This window comes from Canis lupus, chromosome 29 (genome assembly GCF_048164855.1).
Source record: "Canis lupus baileyi chromosome 29, mCanLup2.hap1, whole genome shotgun sequence".
Lineage (NCBI taxonomy): Eukaryota > Metazoa > Chordata > Mammalia > Carnivora > Canidae > Canis > Canis lupus.
In genome coordinates, this window is record NC_132866.1 from 34,404,780 (window position 1) to 34,422,828 (window position 18,049).

An 18,049-nucleotide genomic window follows, 5' to 3' on the forward strand; every position below is an offset into this window, starting at 1 on the left:
TGACCATCAGCCATTGATATGTATGTACCAGAACTAAAAATTTGCAAAAGCACCTATCTCCAAAATGCTGCTGCTGTAGGATTCCTTTATTTATTTAAATTTCATTTATTTCAGAGAGAGTGTGTCAACACACACTCACTCATGTGCAGTGGGAGGGGTGGTGGGAGAGGGAGAATCTCAAGCTGACTCCTCGCTGAGTGAACAACTGAATGGGGGCTTGGTCTCACAACTCTGAGATCATGACCTGAGCTGAAATCAAGTCAGATGCTTGACCAACTGAGCCACCCCTGTAGGAGTCCATTCATTATTCATTCATTCATTCATTCATTCATTCATTCTTATTTATTTATTTATTTATTTATTTATTTATTTATTTATTTTTAAGATTTTATTTATTCATGAGAAACACAGACAGGCAGAGACAGGCAGAGGGAGATGTAGACTCTATGAGGAGCCTGATGTGGGACTGCAGCATCACGCCTTGAGCTGAGTCACCCAGGTGTCCCAGTAGGAGTCCTTTTAAATTGCAATCACCCTTACTCATTTAAGGTTCATTTTTTCATCTTAAACTTCTTTCCAGAGGATAGAGAGTTAGAATTGAGATTTAATTGACAGGATTTTAGTTTGTACCTACCTTTATGATCTAGCTGGCATATAAAGTGAGGTATACTGTTCTGTATAGCTGAAGAGCCATGGGCATTTGCTTCCCTGAGACATGTTGTGATTTTTTTTTTTTTTTTTTACATTAAGTAACATGAATAATATTTGAGAATATGTGATCTTACTCTGAAGCATTCTAGGGCTCATACCACTGAACCCTTACCGATACTACCTTGATATTCAGTCTTAACCTCTGTTTTCTTCCAGGAAGAAAGGATGTTTATGGTGTCATTCTGATTTCAGACATTTTCTCTGTGGGTGCCTCCTCCCCATCCAGGAGTGCCATAGGCAAGCTCAGCTTCCACCTCCAGTTTTAGGAGTGGGTGGATGGATTCCACAGAAGGGAGGTTTTGATTTCTAATTTTGCTATTAGCAGGGCATTCACCTGTTTGAGTTTATAGGTCATGCATTTAGAAATTAGAAATAGATGAAGTCTGCCTTTAAATATGTCTGGGGCTACGGGGGTGGGTAGAGAGCAAAAAAATTTCTCAATCTCCTATTAAATAGGCTGTGAAACACTTAAAGAGATATGAGATAAAAGACTGTCAAAGGTTATCTGAATAAAAGATGATTTGCATAAAAAATTTCCTCTTGGTATGGGAATTTGAAAATGACCTATTTGGGAATTTAATTTTGCACACCTGCAGTTTAGGTCTTTACATGTCTCGATAAAATCCATGATCTTTCAGGGGGAGTTCTGGTGCTTTTGTTTTTCTGCTTTATGCCTCCTGTTGTTTTTTTTTTTTTTCTCTCATCACCAGTCCTTTGCTCAGGTATGTCTTTCCTTTTATTTGTCATGCTTCCACTGCCTCTCTTTCCCCTCTCTCCCCTCCTACGCAGAGTTAGATGCCCCTGTTTCATTATTCCCATAGTGCCCCAGGAACAACTCTGTCACCACGCTTAAAAAGGTAATGGCCTGTTTTCCCTTCACTAGTCTGAGTTCCTTCAGAGCGAGGGCTCTGGGATACTATCTTTATAGCTAATGTACATGGCGTATTGTCTGCATCTTAATAGGCCTCCTTAAATGTTCTTTTGGCTTTGGGGGACCTGGGGTGGACACAGGACTGAAAGTTAAGAGTTGAGTTCTCATTGTAACTTTTTGCTGTATGATCTTGGGGCAAGTGATTTAAGTTCCCTGACCTTCAGTTTCCCTATAAGTAAGATGAGGGTACTAGCCCACTTAGGGATCTTGTTCAAATGCAATGCAGATTCTGGCCCAGTGGGTCTCTGGTGGTTTTTGATTATTTTACATTGTTAACCAGCTCTCAGGAAGAGCCAGTGCTGCCAGTCCATGAACTGCAAAGGACTAGATAACATGTAATGACTCTTCCAGCTTTTATATTAGTTTTAAATTCTGAACAGAATTGCAAAATATACCATAATTGCTAAATCCCTCTCCTGTTTATCAGAATGCTGAACACTGACAATGTTGTGCCTTATGAAGCTTCCAATGTATGATAATGTTGGTAAATTTGAAAGTAGTTTTATTGCTCCTAAGATTTTGACTTAGGTTAAAAATACCAAATAAGTGTCTGGGAAAGCATTTGAGTTAGCACCAGCCTGTCATCTGAAAGTCAGAATTATTCCTGAAGGCTTTATGCTAATGAGGGAGCTGGGATGTGATCTCATGAATACAGAGTATAAATACAGAGACAGGCAAGCTGTTGATGAATTCATCGTCAGAGGAGTTCCCGATCATTTCCTTCAGTTCTCCAGAAGGTGAGAATCAAATTGTTGTAGGATGTGCTGATAGATAGGCTGCAGGGATCCAGACTATGCCTACTGAATATAGATTGCTGGGGATGGATCTTGTTTGAAGATGTTGCTACTGTTTCTTTTGGCTTTTACTTCCTCAAGAAGTCATGATACTTGATTTGGTAGCATTGCCAGCATAGAAATTTATAGTTGTTCTTGATCTCTTGTACTAATGTCTAAAAGTAGTTGGACTAATTTTTATATTTGACTTAGAGAATAAATTCATATCTTTGTGCTCAATCACCAGAGATTTCACTCAGTCATGCCTTGAGTATCTAAATGAGTTCTCTGTGCATGCCTGTGATGAACTCTGATGGTACATATTTTTTCCTCTGGGAAAAAAAAGAAAATCTGGACAAGGGAAACTGAACCCTGAACAAGGTACAGAATATAGCCTATAGTGGAGGGTGGTTATCTTACTTCTGATGAATTTTCCACCTCCCACAGAATAAGACAATTTGTCCTACTAAAGTGAGCTGTATTTCATCTCCCCACCACAACTGTGGGTTGGACAGACTTTTTAGAGCTCTATCATCATCATCATCATCATCATTTCATTTTAGTCACTTGTAGCCCTTGTAGCCCTAGGCTCCCCTAGGTCAGACTACCTGGGGTGAGCACACTAAGAGGAGTTAGGTGAAAACAATGGCAATGGAATAAAAACAAATAACCTTTGGTTTTTGTTCCGGAGAGAATCCCAACCCCTCTCTCTAGTAGAGCTTTAGAGGAGGGACCCTAAGCTATTCTCTGTGGTACACTCTGAGCTTTCCTATTGTCTTTTAATGCTGCCCTTCTTCCTGGGGGTCTCAATGAAGGCTGTCTCATGGTTTATTTAATCTCAACCCAGATTAAAGTCTTTGAAATCAGCTCTATATTGAAGGCATTTATTGCAATCCCAACAGATTGTTCTTGGGAAATACCTTAACCAGGATTATTATCCTTGTGTTCTTCCTTGGAGGTTCAGATAGATCGTTTTCTGTTCCCTGAGATTTTTTTTTTTAACCACAAAACACCTTTTTTTAAGACTTTGCACTCACATATTTTCATCTGTCTTTAACATCGAACTTCAGTGGCTTGTGACTAATGAAATAGGAGTTGGAATTTTCCAATGGTGATCTTATATCCCAAAAATGTTAGCATTATATTTTATGCTTTGTTTTTCAAGAAATAATTTTTACTATAAATAGGGCATGACTATTAGCAGTATCTGTATAAAGTATTATGTGATTTTTTAAAAGTATTATATATTTATTATGACCTAGACTATTGATTTTTAAAATTCCAAAGAATCTTAAAAGGAGATCTAGGGGACAATCTTAATAGGAGCAGACCTCTTTGGTTAATCATTTGTTACTCAGAAGAGTAGTTAGTTAATTTCAGAGAGGAATATATTCTGGTAAAAGCAAACTGGATTTATCCCTCCTTTAACTTCCAGATATTCTAATACAAAGGACAAAGATTTTATTGAAAATAATATTATGCCTATTTATATTTATGCCCCTTCTGATTTAAATCTGGATGTCTCTCAGTCTTTAAGAAGCAAATAGATCTACCTCTTTTGTCTTCTTCTAGGTAAGAAGAATATATGCTAGCTTTAGGGTCATTTTTCCTCTGTAGTCTCAGATCAGACTTTATCTGATTAGTCTGTTGGCCTACTAATATAACAGGCTCATTTTTGTCTCTTAAATGATTCCCAGTATAGAGAAAAAGAGCATCAACTCTTAGTCTCAAAAACATACACAATCCCAGACTCTGGAACATCTCTTCCCTGCGCTAATTATAGGCAACACTCCTACCAAATTCCATGTCTAGCCTCTTCCCATTCTGGTAACCCAGCTTTCCTAGAGAGGGAAGTCCTTTGTAAGAGAATTTATCTAACATCTTAAGACAACTAGACTCTTCCTGCTCTGGCATTCAGTTTTTCACCAGATTATAAAAATTGCTTGGGGTCCCTTCCCACCTTTTTTACTTGTTTGTATGTACTCCTCCCCTCCCCTCCCCCCCGCCACCCCCCCCAACCCCCCGCGCCTTCCTAGTGTAATCCCGGTATCTTATTTTGTATCAGAATTTTACAGGATTTTTGGGATCCCTGGGTGGCGCAGCGGTTTGGCGCCTGCCTTTGGCCCAGGGCGCGATCCTGGAGACCCGGGATCGAATCCCACGTTGGGCTCCCGGTGCATGGAGCCTGCTTCTCCCTCTGCCTGTGTCTCTGCGCCTCTCTCTCTCTCTCTGTGACTATCATAAATAAATAAAAATTAAAAAAAAAAAAAAAAGAATTTTACAGGATTTTTTTCTCATTGAGGGTTGTAGTCCCCTGTGTTCTGTTCTGTTCTGTTTGAGCATGGACATATTGGACCCATGAGTTCTAGTTCTGCCCTATTTTTTTTTTTTTTTTTTTTTAGATTTTTATTTATTTATTCATGAGAGACCCAGAGAGGCAGAGACACAGGCAGAAGAAGCAGGCTCCATGCAGGGAGCCCGAAGTGGGACTCGATCCCGGGTCTCCAGGATCACACCCTGGGCTGAAGGTGGCACCAAACTGCTGAGTCACCCAGGCTGCCCCTGCCCTATTTTTGAATATCATCAGCAATGTTTTGGTTGGTCGAATACTAATCCTCACACAACTTCTCATCTTTAGTAAATATTTCTGAAATGTAAAAAAAAAATTCTGAAATGTGTGGGAAAGCAGTTATTGGTTATTAAAAACTCTTTTCTAGGTCAATACACTGACCAGCTCATTGCTCAACCTATCCTGTCTCAAATTTCCATCCAAGTGCTCTCCTAGATCAAATTGGACTCTGCAAAAACAATATTGTTAGCATTTCCCTAACAAGAATGAGGGGTAAGAGGGAAGAGAGAAATGATTTTACCCTGTAGGTAAGCTATAGAAAAAGTTTCCTCCAGATACATTTTTTTAATCTGATGATGTATTATATGGGTTTGCTTGGTATTACTTTTTAGTAATTACTAAATTAATAATTACTTTTTAGTCTTTAAAAAAAAATAAGCCACAGTGCAACAATTAATACTTTTTTTCTTTTCAGTTTCCAAGAGAAGAGTTATAGCAAAATGAATAATCCAGCTATCAAGAGACTAGGAAATCACATTATCAAATCCCCTGAAGACAAGAGAGAATACCGTGGGCTAGAACTGGCCAATGGTATCAAAGTACTTCTTATCAGTGATCCGACCACAGATAAGTCATCAGCAGCACTTGATGTACACATAGGTACAATTTAAAATTGTGAATTAAACTTTGTTTTGTTTTCTTGATCTTATGTTGACATTTATTAGAACTCTCCATGGGTGTGCAGATAAAGACCTCCTAGTTATCAGTTTGATGTACCTTACTTTGTACAATAGCCCTGAACAGCCATTGACAATCTACATTTGTCAAAATAAAATAATCTTACATTTATTTTTTTAGGTTCTCAGCTAAGGTGACCTAGCAGCAAGGAAATTAATCCTCATCCTTTATAGTAGCAGTGGTAATGCTTTCACTTTTATACACTTTTGATACACTAGGAAATATATTTTTTTGATTCTTGTGTGACATTTCCTTTACATTTAATGTGGCTTTAGTCAAATTGATTCTTGCTTATATGTACATAAGTATGTTTCTTTTTTTCTATCTGAAAAGTTTTTATTTAACTCAGTGGTATTTTAAAATTGAGGAAATAAGGTAATAACCATCATGTATTGAACAAATAATTACTTCTAAGTATGACATGGTGTGTGTTTTGTAAATATCATCTAATTTGTGTTCACACAGCTCTCTAGATGAGGTATGTATAGAAAAAGTGACTGAGGCAAGATAAAATATTGTGCTCACAGTTTCAGAGTCAGCAGAGCAGATAACCCTAAACCTGTGCTCTTACCACTACTCTGTATTGTCCCCTGCAATAAATTGTCAGAACTAGAAAGCTCTAGGTCTTATCAAACAGTGAATTCAACTGTTTCTTCCCCTCCAGTGTATGATAGGTAAGGAAACTAATGTCCAGAGAGGTTAAGTAATCTGCCCAAAGTTACCAGCTAATTAGTATCACAAGCTGAGGCTAGAATTTAAACAATACCATTTTAGAGCAGCCTATGCCTAACTTTCTCTGATTGTATGGTTGGAGCTGTCATGTTAACGGAAGTTCCAGATCATCTGCAATCCATCTGTATTTTATTCTAACTTTAAACATAAAAAAAAGATGTGTTGTATTTATGTATGTTTTTTCTCTTTCAGGTTCATTGTCAGATCCTCCAAATATTGCTGGCTTAAGTCATTTTTGTGAACATATGCTATTTTTGGGAACAAAGAAATACCCTAAAGAAAATGAATACAGCCAGTTTCTCAGTGAGCATGCAGGAAGTTCAAATGCCTTTACCAGTGGAGAACATACCAATTACTATTTTGACGTTTCCCACGAACACCTAGAAGGTGCCCTAGACAGGTAATGCCGAGTACCATAGGAATTATCCAACGTGAGCATTTTATTACATTAACAATAGTAACAGTTACTATTTTTATAAAGATGTCTTCACAGCTTTATAGCTTAACAAGAAGTATTTTAACCAGTATTTTCCCCTGTGTTTTATTAAAAAAAAAAAAAAATGGGTGATACATATTTATTTTGTGGTAGAGGAAAAATAATGGCTTGACTTTAAACCAGTCTTAAAATTCTTGCCAGCTCTTCCCGTTCTAAGTAGTATTATATATGAAGCATGTGATGAAGAATAAACTGTAATAGTGTCATGGATTTCTTTTCAAACATGCTCCTATTCCAGGATGGTAGAACTTGAATATTCTGTTCTCCTTTAGTTACTCTATTCTCAAGGATACTTATTGGATATAGAATTTTTTTCTTTTTTAAGAATTTACTTATTTGACAGAGTACAAGCAGGGAGTGGCAGGAAGAAGGAGAAGGAGAAACAGGCTTCTTGCTGAGTAGAGTGCCCATGTGGGACTCTATCCCAGTATCCTGGGATCATGACCTGAGCTGAAGGCAAATGCTTAACCAGCTGAGCCACCCAAGCACCCCCAATTTTTTTTTATTGAAGTATAATTGACATTGTATTAGTTTCAGGTATACAACATAATGATTCAGTATTTGTATACATTACAAAATGATCACCACTGTAATCTTGTTACCATCTGTCATCATACAAAGTTACAAAAAAGTTTTCTTATGAGAACTTTTAAGATTTACTCTTTTGCAACTTTCAAGTTGGCAATGCAATGTTACTGAATATAGTTACCATGCTGTACATTATATCCCCTTGATTTTTATAACTGAAAGTTTGTATTTCTTGACTCCTTTCACCCACCTCAAAATCCCCTTTCTTCTGACAACTATCAGTCTGTTCTCTGTATCTATGAGATTTGTTTTTTACATTCCATGCAATCATACCTGTCTCTCTTTGACTTATTTCACTTAGCATAATACCCTTAGGTCCATCCATGTTGTTGCAAATGGTAAGATTTTGTGAGGTTTTTTTTCTTTTCCTTTTTTAACAGCTGAGTAGTCTTCCCTTTGTATATATATGCTACATTTTCTTTATCCATTCATCCATCCATGGACACCTAGGTTGTTTTCACACCTTGGCTATTGTAAATAATGCTGCAGTAAACATAGGGGTGCTTATATCTTTTCTTCAAATTAGTGGGTTTTTCCTTTGGGTAAAAATCCAGAGGCGGAATTGCTAGATCATATGGTAATTTTGTTTTTAATTTTTTGAGAGTTGTCTGCAGTGGCAGCACCAATTTACATTCCCACCAAAACATGGGTTTCTTTTTCTCCACGTTCTTGCCAACACTTGTTATTTCTTGTCTTTTTGGTAATAGCCATTCTCGCTGGTATGAGGTGACATTTCATTGTGTGACACAATATTTTGACCAGCTGTTTCAACCCTGGGGACGTTTTGTGAAAGTATTTTCTGAAGCAACCCCCATTAAGCCAATTTAATTTCTTGGTCAACTTTCTACACAGCTTAACAATTTCTAATTTTTTGTCATCCTAGTGATTTGATTCATTATCCAAAATAGAATTTTTTCTTGGTAACTCTTTATAGTTTTCTATATTGCTAAGAAGGTATAATTCTGCACCTTTTGATAGATCTAGAATGAATTTTGACTTAGCAATTATAGTAGTAGCTTTATTTGCTTACTTATATTAATAATAGTCATTGTACGGGGATCCCTGGGTGGCTCAGCGGTTTAGCACCTGCCTTTGGCCCAGGGCGCGATTCTGGAGTCCCGGGATCGAGTCCCGTGTCGGGCTCCCGGCATGGAGCCTGCTTCTCCCTCTGCCTGTGTCTCTGCCTCTCTCTCTCTCTCTCTGTGTGACCATCATAAAAAACAAACAAACAAACAAACAAAAACCCTAGTAGTTTGAATTTATTCCTTAGTGGAAAGAAAATTAACAGGGAAGAGACATGGGTTCAGGATCCATGGCTGGGTCATAGTAGCCTGTTTCTTACTTATTCTAGATTACGTTTCAGTGTTTAGGGAGCAGCTTTGAGGTATAATCATCTTTTGTATTTATTCCCAGAAGACTTCCATTAATGTGTTCCCTGGGATCATACACTGCATTTAATTTCCTGCTTTACAAATGCTACAGCAGATGTTCATATAATCTCTGTATGATGGAGGATGTCTGTTACTTGACTCAGAGGATTAAAAAAAGCCCACTAGTATAAAAGCATCTTTTTTTTTTTTTTTCAGGAGATTTATTTATTTTAGAGAGAGAACATTTGTGTGAGTGGGGGGGGGGGGTGCAGAGGGAAAGGGAGAGAATCTTAAGCAGATTCCACACTCAGCTTGGAGACAGTTGCGGGGCTCCATCTCACAACCTTGAGATCATGACCTGAGCCAAAACCAAGAGTCCGACACAACAGACTGTGCCACTGAGGCACATAAGAGCATCTTATTAAAATATTGATTATATTGTCATTATCTTGACCCTTTACATGGATCTATCCAGCTATGGTATGTCACTTTTAGGTACTTTTTAGTAGCTTAAACATATTGAGATAGGTAAAAGAGGTTACTTGTCCAGAAATATCTGTTTCCATGTATCTTTGATTATAGACTCAAGATAGATGGAGTTTTCCTTTGGATTGGTATGTGTAAAGTACTTAGCACAGTATCATATTTACTGTGTGCATAGAATAAATATCATGTAGTGATAGCAGTTTCTTTGACAGTTGAACTGTGAAGTACAATTGCTGAGATATCTATAGATCCAAGAATCTCTTAGGCCCTCTTCAGACAGTTTCTGTTGATAGCTTTATCTGAATTCTGGATTTTGTTTTTATAAGATGGAGTCTAAAGGTTCTTAAGATTCACTATATGAAATCATGCTTTAAATCGCAACCTGATACAGGAGAGTTAACTTACAACTAAAATTGTTTTATTTTTATTTTTTTATTATTTTTAAAAAGTCATTTATTAGAGAGTATGGTTGGGAGGGGGGAGGCAAAGATAGAAGCAGACTCCCCCCTTTTTTTTTTAATATTTTATTTATTCATTCATGAGAGACACACACAGAGAGAGGCAGAGACACAGGCAGAAGGAGAAGCAGGCTCCACACAGGGAGCCCGACGCGGGACTCGATCCTGGGTCCCCAGGATTAGGCCCTAGGCTGAAGGCAGGTGTCAAACCGCTGAGCCACCCAGGCTGCCCCAGCAGACTCCCCATTGATCAGGGAGCCAGACTAAAGGGCTCAACCCCAGGACCCTGGAATCATGACCTGAGCCAAAGGCAGAGGCTTAACTGACTTAGCCACCCAGCTCCCTTACTAAAGTTATTTTAGTTTAAACTTTGGTACTACTAGTGAAGGATAGCCTTGAGAGGAGCATTTAATTATCTACGTCAGAGTTACATGCCACGTCATTTGTTGAATCAATGGTTATTAACATTTTTAAATTCTCTTAATATTCTGTAAAAGCCCATAATTGTGTCTTGGTCAAACTACTTTCATGGGGTTTTCATTCTATTATTTTTTTCCCAACTAAATAAAGTTGTTTGTTTTTCTTTATAAGAAGAAAAATATTCAAATAGAGCCTTTAAAAGGTAGGTCACCTGGGGCTCCTGGGTACCTCCGTTGGTTAAATGTCTGACTCTTGATCTTGGCTCATGTCTTGATCATTAGATCAAGATTGATCTCATGGTCGTGAGTTTGAGCCCTGTGTTGGGCTCCATGCCCAGTGCGGAGCCTACTTAAAAAGGAATTAAAAAAAAAAGTAGGTCACTTAGTTTGTCCTAAAATGTCTGAGTCTTAGTTCAGTGGCCTCTAAAACTGTGAATTTAAGATTTATTTGCCCAAGAACTGTCACCTGCCTTTTCCTTTTTTGGAGAATTAGACATACATAACAAAGATTTTAGTGACTTGCCAAATTGCAAATCTTAAATAGATTGCTACTGTCTTCATAAATATGCCTTGACTTTTTGCTGTTGTAGTATTTTGATTTATAAAAGAAATAAATATTTGGTCTTTCTTCCCTTTTCTGATTCATATCTCCTAAAACCCTTAGAATTTCTTACTTGATGAGAATGTTCAAGGTGTCTTTTGTACATTAATAAAGTGACTTTGGGGAAGCCCCTAGGTAACCTGTTTGGGGGACTGGTTTCCAGGGTAACTAGCTTGGAAATTTGGAACTTTGACACGTATCCCCAGACCTTCCAGGAGGGGAGGAGGGGCTGGAGTTCAGTCACCAATGGCCTGTGATTTAATCAGTCATGTGATTTAATCAGTCATGCTTAGGTAATGAAGCTGCCATAGAAACCCAAGAGCACAGGGTTTACAGAACTTCAGGTTGGTGACCACATGGAGGTTTGGGGAGAGTGGCCTCCGTGCCTCTTCCATGTACTTTGCCCTGTGCATCCTTTCCATTTGGCTATTTCTGAATTATATCCTTTTATAATAAACTGGTAATCTAGTAAGTAAAATGTTTTTCTGAGTTTTGTGAGCTCCTGTAGCAAATTAATTGAAGCAGAGGAGGTGGTGGGAACCTCTGGTCTATAGCCAGTTAGTTAGAAGGCCAGGTACAACTTGGACTTGGGATTGGCATCTGAAGTGTGTTGACTATATTTTCACTAATATCTCTTGGGGTAGGGCATCCTGGGTGGCTCAGCGGTTTAGCGCCGCCTTCAGCCCAGGGCCTATTCCTGGAGACCCAGGATCGAGTCCCACATCGGGCTTCCTGTATGGAGCCTGCTTCTCCCTCTGCCTGTGTCTCTGCCTCTCTCTCTGTATCTCTCATGAATAAATAAATAAAATCTTTAAAAAAAAATATCTCTGACTTCTGAACTTATATATGTCTAGTATTTTTCTTCTGTTACTTAGAATTTATTTTGCATTTCTTTTCTCTTGGGTAGGGATGGTAGTTTTTTTCTTCTGTAGAATTCATATGTCTTATCTGTTAAGTTTGAAACATATTTTCAAAAGGCTACTCTTAAAAATAACAGTTTTCAAATTGTTAATTGTGTTTTACACCCTTAGGTTTGCACAGTTTTTCCTGTGCCCCTTGTTTGATGAGAGTTGCAAAGACAGAGAGGTGAATGCAGTTGATTCAGAACATGAGAAGAATGTGATGAACGATGCTTGGAGACTCTTTCAGTTGGAAAAAGCTACGGGGAATCCCAAACACCCCTTCAGCAAATTTGGGACAGGTTTGTCAACAGCAGCTTTCACACATTAGTTCTGTCCTCATTTAAACCCACAGCCTCTTTTCACAGTATTATATTTTACAGTTCAGGTTAGAGGATTTTAGAACTCCCTATTCCTAGTATCCTGTACTTTATAAACTCTCAGTCCTGAGAAAAGGTTGTTACATTGTTGCTACACCCTGTTAGGACTTACCATACTTCACCTATGTTATCTGCCTGGTTCCTGTGTAGGCACTCATATTTGTGACTTGTGACTTAAGATGAGGCTGAAGCTTAGGTGTATGAGTTTCATGGAGAAAGTGATGGGTTATTAAGAAACATGATCAAATATGAAGCAAGTTTGTTGGATAAGAAGATATAGAACGGAATTCAAAGTTTAGAAACAGAATGAAGTCACCAGGTGACTAGCACTTTGGCTGATAGTTCAAAAAGATGTCAAATGGGCTTTTGGCAGTGGACTTCATACATAAAACTTGGAATGATAGTCTCGAAATTTTTTTTTTTTTCAAAATTATATTAATAATGACCTAAGCAATTTTTTAGCCCTCTGGAGGGCTTACTCTGGTCATCATTCAAACAGGGGTCTAAATGTTTTAGGAGCATAACAGCTAGAGGCATGAATAGATGTTAAGTAGCATTTCAAAGAGAGATAATAGATCTTTATTCTGAAGTCTACCTTCCAAATAGAAGTACTTTTTTTAATGCTTACTTCTAGCCTTTTTGAATCATCTTGCTCCCATCACTTCCACCTCAACTCCTTTTACATGCCTATCATCCCTCATGGGGGTGGTTCTGTGGGAGCTGGAACTCTGTGAAAGGCACACCAGGTCTCTGCTCTCAGAGTGCTACAATCTCTTTCCAAGAATGACAGGGAATAGAATAAAATAAATGTGGAGATCTTTGATTTCATAATTGTGCCCTTTTTCTTTATTCAGTTATTCATTAAAAAGTACATGTTTAATTTAAATATTTAAACAGTGCAAAAGTATTTTTTTAAAAAAGCTAAAACAGCAACTCTCTTTTCCTCATCTACTCCTGCCAGTCCTACTCACCAGATGTAATCATCATTAACAGGTTGCTATGATTAAAATACTGCTTTGTAGATTATAAAATGGCATAAAAATATAGGTTGCTTGTGTACTTACAAATTTGTGCATCTTATATAACTTATTTTGGGGAACATGTTTTAAGACTATAAAGACAGCTTTCTTTCAGTGTGGATACCATTCCAGTATATCCCAACAGCAGCCAGGGAATTAACATAGCTTGTAGGATTAGAAGGAGGGTTTTTTTTTTTAATGTTTTGCTTTTAGTAATTTCTCCACCCAATGTGGGGCTCAAACTCATGGCCCCAAGAGTAAGAGTCACATGCTCTTCCGACTGAGCCAGCCAGGTACCCCGAATTAGGAGGAGTTTTTTTTTTTTTTTTTTAAGATTTATTTATTTATGGGGTGGGTAGAGAGAATCATAGGAGTTTTTAAACATTTGCGATTAGAAGCAGAGATATTATTATATTCTTTAGATGTATAGGACTTGGCACTCAGTATCAATGTCATTGCTAAGATGAATACTGTGGTCCCTAAAATGTCTGTGTAATGGTGAGCTGTTTGAAAGGTGGCTTTGAGTGCACCTAGGCATCTTAGTTGGTTAAGTGTCCGACTCTTGATTTCAGCTCAGGTCATGATCTCAGGGTTATAAGATTGAGCTCTGTATTGGGTGTGGAGCCAGCTTAAGATTCTTCCCCTCTCTCTGCCCCACTCCTACTAAGAAAAGGAAAGAAAGGTGGCTTTTGTAGAGAATGTCAGCATTCATGGTATATCAAGAAGGGGATGTGAGTTTTTAAAAAAAATCAATTTCAAAATCATTACATCCAAATGGTTTTTGTCTTTTAAGTAGTATCTCTGGTAGGTTTTGATTACTTACACCAACAGTGCTGCTATTGTGCAGAACATGTTGGAGCTCCTCTTTGGGAGTTGTTTTTTTAAATAGCCTCACCAGTGGCAAATCATAATCAGGAAGCAACCACAAATCTTCCAGAAAAAAATCCAGTGAATAAGGTAGGTGATATTACTTCTGGTCACAAGCAGGGAACAATCTTAAAATGTTCTAGAGGCAGGTTTTAGGAATGATGGGCAAAGAGAAACATTGAATGGTCATGTATGTATAGATGGATTCTGAGGGGGCAGCCCGGGTGGCTCAGCCGTTTAGCGCCGCCTTCAGCCCAGGGTGTGATCCTGGAGACCTGGGATCGAGTCCCACGTCAGGCTCCTTGCAGGGAGCCTGCTTCTCCCTCTACCTGTGTCTCTGCCTCTCTGTGTGTGTGTGTGTGTGTATCTCTCATGAATAAATAAATAAAATCTTTAAAAAAAAAAAAGATGGATTCTGAGGGCATGCTTGTTTTTTAATTTTTTATTATTATTATTTTTTTGGACAAAACTTGTTTTTTTATAAACCACTAACAAGGCTAGGCAGTTAGTGGTATGAAGTAGTATAAACAGCCAAGAGATGACTGAGCCAGACTCAGTACAAAAGTACAGAAAATGTGATAGAAGTAATGCAAATGCCAAGTTACTTCTGATTTTAGAAGTATAAACGAGGGGCGCACTCTTAAGTGTCCAACTCTTGGTCTGGGCTCAGGTAATGATTTTAGAGTCATGAGATCAAGCACCACATCTGGCTCCATGTTCAGCAAGGAGTTTGCTTGAGATTCTGTCCCTCTGCCCTTCCCCTACTTGTATACGCACATCCACGCACTCTTTTTCTCTCTAAAATAAATAAATCTTTAAAAAACTAGTTAAAAAAAGGAAGTATAAACTAACATTAAACTTTTTAGAGTAGAGATTTTGTCCCTTTTTAAGGTCATAGATATGTTTGGAACATAATGGAAGCTGTATATTCTCACTGTAGAAGTTATACATACAACATTTTACAGAAGTGATCCTTGAAAAAGAATGCTTCTCAGAAAAATTCACACTTAATTTACTTTTTACTTTTAGTGACTTAAGATGTTTTTTCTGTGAATGTGGGTCATTTTCTTCATCAAGGGATTATAATTTATTATGTTAATAATACTTAAAATATTAACATATATTTAAAACATTATTATTTAAATAAAGATACCAAGAAAAGCTGAGTATTTTATTTATTTATTTTTAAAGATTTTATTTATTTATTCATGAGAGACACAGAGAGAGAGGCAGAGACATAGGCTGAGTGAGAAGCAGGCTCCCTGTGGGGAAACCTATGCCAGACTTGACCCTGAGACCCTTGGCATTGTGCCCTGAGCCCAAGGCAGACGCTCAACCCCTGAGCCACCCAGGCATCCCAAGAAAAACTGAGTATTTTTAAATGAACAAAAGCTAAGCATTGTGTTATTAATTTTCAGGAAACCTTACAGTAGAATGTTTGTCCTTTATAATGGTTTTTCATGCTTCAAAATAGTATAGATCAGTTGCTTTCAGACTTTTTTTGTATATGACCCACTGAAAAGCATGTTTTTTTTTTAACCAACTCAGAACACATATGTGTGTTTTTCTTGTTGTTTTTTTTTTATAGTCACAGAGAGAGAGAGAGAGAAGCAGAGACATAGGCAGAGGGAGAAGCAGGCTCCATGCACCGGGAGCCTGATGTGGGACTCGATCCCGGGTCTCCAGGATCGCGCCCTGGGCCAAAGGCAGGCGCCAAACCGCTGCGCCACCCAGGGATCCCTGTGTGTTTGTATAAGCAGTTAAAGCAAAAGTTTTACCAAACATTATCTATCTAATATCTTGGTCCCTCTCTTATATTGTTTCTTTAAAAAAAAAATTCTGGTCTACCAATACATTAAATTTATTTTCATTAAATCAAATGGGTCCCAACTCAAGTGTTAGGCAGTCATTTTGGTAGGCTCAGAAAAAGCATTTGATAAATCTCAGCACTCCTTCATGACGAAAAAGAGCAAGAGGGGTTCCTGAGTGGCTCAGTTGATCATGTGTTTTGATTCTTGAATTTGACTCAGGTCATGATCTTTGGATCATGAAGTCAAGCCCATGTGGAGCCTGCTAAAGATTCTCGCTCTCCCTTTCTCTCTGCTCTTCCTCTCCACCCCTGCTCGTGTATGCACATGTGTATGCACATGCTCTCTTTCAAAAAAAGAACAACAAAAAACTCTTGAGCTGATAAAAACCTGCATCAACATAATTAATGATCAGATTTCAAAAGGATTTCCATTGAAAGGCAAAAACAAATAGAATACTATGTAATCACTTTTTTGTTCAGCTGTACCATGCTATAGCTACTAATCATTGTAATAAGGGAAGGCAATGTGATATATACAAGGTAGAAAGGAAGCAAAAAAAAACTTATTCCATGATTGTACAAAAATATTCAAGAAAATCTTTAGATCAACCATTAGAAACAATTCACCAAAGTTGTCAAAAGATAAACATTAAAATTCCATTCTTGTATCAGTAGTAATCAATTAGAAAAATGTTACAGGAAAAGTGATTTCATTTACAGTATAAAAATATCTATAAGATATTTAGAAATAAATCTAATAAGAGGTGCAAGTAATATATGTTGGGAATAATAGAATACTTGAGTAAATGGGAGATAAACTATGTTCATGAATGGGTAAACTCAGTATCACACAGATGTAAGTTCAACATCAATTTATCTTAATCCAATTGAAAACCCTAGTTTTGTTTGAGGAACCTGATAATCTGATTATAAAATTAGTAAGAAAAAGTAAAAGGCCAAGAATAGCTAAGATACTTTGGAAGAACATGGAAGAAAGGACTAATTCTACCAGATACCAACACTTATTATTAAGTTCTAGTAGTTATAATAGTGGAATTGGTGCAAGATTACGGGAAGATAATAGATTATAGACCCTAGAAATATACTCACATATATATGGAAATTTGACCTAAGGCAGAGGTACATTACAAACAGATGAAGGGGAAATTATCTGTGTAGAAATAAGTAAAATTAGATGCTCATCTCCTACCATGCACAAAAATAAGTTCCAGGTCAATTAGACCTAATTATGAAAAGAGAACTTCACAACTTATATTTCCCTCTATCTTAAGAAAAGTGTTCTGAGGGGATCCCTGGGTGGCTCAGCGGTTTGGCGCCTGCCTTTGCCCAGGGCATAATCCTGGGGCCCCGGGATCGAGTCCCGCATCCGGCTCCCAGCATGGAGCCTGCTTCTCCCTCTGCCTGTGTCTCTGCCTCTCTCTCTCTCTATCATAAATAAATAAATGAATAAATCTTAAAAAAAAAAAAAGAAAAGAAAAAGAAAAGTGTTCTGAAAGGAAAAAAAAAAAAAAGACCAAAAAACAGACTCTTAACAATAGAGAACAAACTTTAACTAGTGGGGATGGATGAATTAGGTGAAGGGAATTAAGCATAGACTTATCATGAAAAAAACTAATGTATAAAATTGTTGAACCACTAACATAAAATGTTAGTACACCGGGATCCCTGGGTGACGCAGCGGTTTAGCACCTGCCTTTGGCCCAGGAGCGCGATCCTAGAGACCTGGGATCGAATCCCACATCGGGCTCCCAGTGCATGGAGCCTGCTTCTCCCTCTGCATATGTCTCTGCCTCTCTTTCTCTCTCTCTCTGTGTGACTATCATAAATAAATAAAAAAACTTAAAAAAAAAAAGTTAGTACACCAGAAACACACTTTATGTTAACTATACTGGAATTAAGGGGCACCTGACCGGCTCAGTGGTTGAGCGTCTGCCTGTGGCTTAGGTGTGATCTGAGTGTCCTGGAATTGGGTCCTGCGTCAGGCTCCTATGGGGAGCCTGCTTCTCCCTCTGCCTATGTCTCTGCCTTTCTCTCTGTGTCTCTCATGAATAAATAAAATCTTTATAAAAAAAAAAAACTTCTGTAAGAAAATAAGTAAAAAATAAAACCGTTCTTTAGAGAAATAGGAAGAAGGATATGAATATGGAGTTTACACAAGAGGGTATTTGAGTGAACATTAAA

The 18,049-nt window shown here is 37.8% G+C and overlaps 1 protein-coding gene across 10 annotated transcripts in view; it reads left to right on the plus strand.

The window, feature by feature from the left end:
* IDE (insulin degrading enzyme) overlaps window positions 1–18,049 on the plus strand; it is a 139,511-nt gene that overhangs the window by 45,304 nt on the left and 76,158 nt on the right. For 6 of the 10 annotated variants that reach the window (XM_072806111.1, XM_072806112.1, XM_072806109.1 and 3 more), the window contains 3 exons: window positions 5,460–5,644; window positions 6,647–6,854; window positions 11,904–12,073. In XM_072806111.1, the coding sequence (XP_072662212.1) occupies window positions 5,485–5,644; window positions 6,647–6,854; window positions 11,904–12,073 (538 nt within the window). In that variant the 5' untranslated portion in view covers window positions 5,460–5,484. Of the gene's footprint in view, window positions 1–1,042; window positions 2,380–5,459; window positions 5,645–6,646; window positions 6,855–11,085; window positions 11,217–11,903; window positions 12,074–18,049 lie in introns of those variants that run through there. The other 4 variants (XM_072806106.1, XM_072806107.1, XM_072806115.1 and 1 more) reach the window with 3 other exon arrangements.